At 56.3% G+C, this 4,465-nt stretch overlaps 1 protein-coding gene across 1 annotated transcript; it reads left to right on the top strand.

The window, feature by feature from the left end:
- Positions 1 to 1,025: 1,025 nt before the first annotated feature.
- On the top strand, positions 1,026 to 4,222 carry CCDC8 (coiled-coil domain containing 8). Its single transcript, XM_080909259.1, has one exon. The coding sequence runs from the start codon at positions 1,169 to 1,171 to the stop codon at positions 3,404 to 3,406; it is 2,238 nt and encodes a 745-aa protein (XP_080765385.1). The 5' UTR covers positions 1,026 to 1,168; the 3' UTR covers positions 3,407 to 4,222.
- The last annotated feature ends 243 nt before the right edge of the window (positions 4,223 to 4,465 follow it).

The following is a 4,465-nucleotide window of genomic DNA, read 5'->3' as shown; positions in this document are numbered from 1 at the left end:
GTGTGTGCAACACTCACAGAGATCAGAAGAGGGTGTTGGATCCCCTCGAACTGGAAACGTACAGGGTTGTGAGCCACCCTATGAGTTCTGGGAGTCAAATCCAGGTTTTAGGCAAAGACAGCCCATGCTCCTAACCACTGAGCCACCCCCTTCGTTTTAAACGGACGTTCATCATTGCAACGGCCTTCAAAGGATTTGGGCCATCAGCACCCACACTTCTTGGACGGCAGGTTGGGAATCCGTTGACTTTAGGGAAGGACGATGACGTGGGTTTTGGCTGCAGCTATGAGAAGCCCTGGCCCCAGAGAGGCTCTGGGGGGCGGCCACACCTCTCTGGGGGAGGAGAGGGAGGCTGCCCTGCAGGGAGTGGACAGCCCCGCTGCCAGTCTTCCCAGGCTTAGAGTGTAAGACGAGAAGGAGAAGGTGGGCCTCACTCTGGAGGGGCGGGCGCCCAGAAACTTCCTGCGGCTCTCAGCTCCACAGCAAACTGAGCGCAAGGTCAGTTTGGAGCGGGTGGCAGCCTGCCTGGGGGCGGGAGACCCTCCTCGGGGCTGGGCGGAGGCCTTTAAGCGCCTCGCCATATTGAACGGCCACGCTGAGCCGTCTTTGTCTGCAGAGTCCTCCCACGAACTTTCAGCTATATCCCTGGTGTCTGGGGCAAGGGAGAAGCGATCGGAGCTCGTGCGTCCCCAAGTTGGAGCCGGGACACTGGCGATTCCAGTTTGGACTGAACTTTGAGCCTCGACACTTAGCGCGCCTCCGTTCACGTAAGCGTCCTGGAAAACTGCTTGCTACAACTCCGAGGGGGCTGGGGGGACCCAACTTGGATTTGGCCTGAAGAGAGAATTGCAGGGAGGTGACACTCTGCGTGAGCAGAGTCGCTAGACCCTCCACTGTTCCTTCCTCAAAACTAGAAGCCAAGAGTCCGGGCTTTTTGCCCCCCACCCGAGAGTTCACACTGGAGATCTTAAAGACTCTCGAGAAAAGCCACGTGGGGGGATGGTTCCCCTGGGGCTTCCTCCCGTCTCCCGATTGCCTGATCCTTTGGAGTGTTCCGGACGTCTGCAAAGATGTAGATCTGGATGTGTTAGTGGAGGCCTTGAGGCCCGTGGGCACCTTTAAGAAGATCGGGAAGGTGTTCCGCAAAGAGGAGGACTCCACGGTGGGGATGCTGCAGATTGGGGAGGACGTTGATTATCTGCTCATCCCCCGGGAGGTCCGGCTGGCTGGGGGCGTGTGGAGAGTCATCTCCAAGCCTGCAACTAAGGAAGCTGTGTTTCGGGAGCGGCTGATGCAGTTTCTGCAGGAGGAGGGCCGCACCCTGGAAGACGTGGCCCGGATCATCGAGAAGAGTACGCCACATCCACCCCAGCCCCGCAGAAGACCTAAGGAGCCCAGAGTGAGGAGAGTCCCGCAGATGGTCACTCCTCCACTTCGGCTGGTTGTTGGCACCTATGACAGCAGCAATGGCAGCGATAGCGAGTTGAGTGACTTCGATACTTCCAAAGTCAAAGGCAGCAGGGGCTCCGGGAAGATCAGGAAGGTACGCAAAATGCCGGTCAGTTACCTGGGGAGCAAATTCCTGGGCAGCGATGTGGAGAGCGAGGATGATCAGGAGCTGGTGGAGGCCTTCCTCCGCCGTGGGGAGAAGAAGCCCTTCGCACCTCCTCCAAGGCGCCGAGTCAACCTTCCAGTGCCCATGTTTGAGAACCTGGGGCCCCAGCCATCCAAAGCAGACAGATGGCGGGAGTATGTCAGCCAGGTGTCCTGGGGGAAGCTGAAACAGAGGGTGAAGGGCTGGGCGCCCAGATCAGGCTCCGAGGTGGGCCAGGCCCAGCAGGCCTCCGTAGCAGCTGAGAGGGCTGGAGAAATGAGACACAGCCATGCCAGCCCTGACAATGACAGCAACAGAAACACAGGAGACCGGAACGACCAGGCGCTGCCTCCCAGACGCTGGAAGCCCAGGATCAAGTGGGTCTCCATTGGAGGATGCAGGAAGGGGCAGGTGCCACCCTCGCCTCAGGGTACAGCTGAGGAGCCCCCAGAGGCTGCCCAGAACCGGGGGGCAGGGGCTGCAGCTAACCAGAGAGCAGAGGCTGCAGCTAACCAGAGAGCAGAGGCTGTGCCGAATCCAAGAGCAGAGGCTGCAGCTAATCCAGGAGCAGAGGCTGCAGCTAGTCCAAGGGCAGGGGCTGCAGCTAACCAGAGAGCAGAGGCTGTACCTAATCCAGGAGCAGAGGCTGCAGCTAATCCAAGGGCAGAGGATGCAGCTAACCAGAGGATAGAGGCTGTAGCTAATCCAAGAGCAGAGGCTGCAGCTAGTCCAAGGGTAGAAGCTGCAGCTAACCAGAGGGCAGAGGCTGCAGCTAATCCAAGGGCAGAGGCTGCAGCTAGTCCAAGGGCAGAGGCTGTAGCTAATCCAAGAGCAGAGGCTGCAGCTAATCCAAGAGCAGAGGCTGCAGCTAGTCCAAGGGCAGAGGATGGAGCTAGTCCAAGGGCAGAGGCTGCAGCTAATCCAAGAGCAGAGGCTGCAGCTAATCCAAGGGCAGAGGATGGAGCTAGTCCAAGGGCAGAGGCTGCAGCTAATCCGAGGGCAGAGGCTGCACCTAATCCAAGAGCAGAGGCTGCAGCTAATCCAAGAGCAGAGGCTGCAGCTAATCCAGGAGCAGAGGCTGCAGCTAATCTAAGGGCAGAGAATGGAGCTAGTCCAAGGGCAGAGGCTGCAGCTAATCCAGGAGCAGAGGCTGCAGCTAATCCAAGAGCAGAGGCTGCAGCTAATCCAGGAGCAGAGGCTGTAGCTAATCCAAGAGCAGAGGCTGCAGCTAATCCAGGAGCAGAGGCTGCAGCTAATCTGAGAGCAGAGGCTGCAGCTAGTCCAAGAGCAGAGGCTGGAGTTAGTCCAAGGGTAGAGGCTGCAGCTAACCAGAAGACAGACCCTGTAGCTAGTCCAAGGGCAGAGACTGTAGCTAGTCCAAGGGCAGAGGCTGCAGCTAATCTCATGGCAGAAGTCATACCTGACCAGAGGGCAGGAGCCATAGATAGTCAGAGGGCAGAGGGCCCAACTAACCAAAGGACTGGTGCTACAGAAAATCAGAGGGTGGAGGTCCTAGCTGACCAGAGGGCAGGGGTCCTCCATGACCAGAGGGAGGAGGCTGGACCTCAAGCTATACCGGAAGCCTCAGCCGGTTTGGGATCTAGGGCCCGGAAACAGGTAAAGACAGTGAGGTTCCAGACCCCAGGACGCTTCTCGTGGTTTCGCATGCGCAGGAGAGCCTTATGGCACACTCCGAGGTTGCCAACGCTGCCCAAGAGAGTCCCCAGGGCAGGTGAGGCTAGGAGCCTCAGGGTGCTAAGGGCTGATGCCAGAGCAGAAACGGAACACAGAGAGCAAGAAGAACAGCTGTGAGGGAAGCTTGGTGCCCCTGCACCCTGCCTGCCTTGTGTTAGCTGCGACGATGCCTCTCTCCTTTGTGGGCTTCTTCTCCCTCCACGTTTGGGACACCTTTCCTCCCCTTTCTGCCCGCATTCTCTATCCTCTTCCTTCCTGTTTCCCTGCCTTCCTCTCTCCTCTCTCCTTTTCTTCTCTGTCTACTTTCTGAGACAGTCTTGCGGCGCAGCCCTGGTGCTCTGTATATAATCGGTCTCTAACTCACAGCAGTCCTGTATTTAGAACCCAGAGCACTAGGCTTAGGGTGTGTGACGTCGCTACATCCGGCTCCAGTGACCTTGTTCTGTTTGAGACAGGGTCTCTCTATGTAGCCCTTGCTGGCCTGGAACTCGCCATGTAGACCAGGCTGGCCTTGAACTCACAGATCTGGATGCCTGCCTCTGCTAGAACTAAAGGCATGTGCCACCATGCCCATTTTCCAGTGGCCGTCTTTATCATCTTGTTTTTATCTGATGAGATTGTGTGTTCAGGGTGCTATGGCTGTGAACACACTTCATTTTTTAAAACATGTTGATTTTTAAAAAAATACTAAATATAGCATCTCAAGGAGTGAGAGAAACAAGTCCTTGGGGCCTGGCTGTCTGGGTGGTGTTTTAACTTTGTGTTATGTATTTTAAGTGCTTGCAGCCTGGCAAAGGGACATGGGTAGAGGAGGGAGGAAGCGGGGTGAGTCTGTCCTTTGTCTTCTGTCTGTCAGTAACTTTGATTGAGGCTTTTTTTTTCACTTAAAGAGAGAACCCAAGTTGATATGCAAATAAAAATGTGTAAAAGGTGGTTTCCTGTTTCCAAGGTGGTTTCCTGTTTCCGAGGTGGTGATGGAGTGTTGGGGTGATTTGGCTGGCTCAAATGACCTTGTGTTTTACCTTGTCACTTTGCCTGGCATGTTTAGACCACTAAGGGCTGGAGGATCTGAGGGTACAGGGCCTGTGGGCTCCACATACCACACTGATCTTGGTGAGAAGGCACGGAAAACCCACAAGGCGTGAGGTGCAGGAGGGATGGCTTGGCGGATGAGGA

Source organism: Micromys minutus (genome assembly GCF_963924665.1).
Source record: "Micromys minutus genome assembly, chromosome: 32".
Classification (NCBI taxonomy): domain Eukaryota; kingdom Metazoa; phylum Chordata; class Mammalia; order Rodentia; family Muridae; genus Micromys; species Micromys minutus.
Note: the sequence above shows the minus strand (reverse complement) of the source record. Positions and strands in the feature narration are given on the sequence as shown.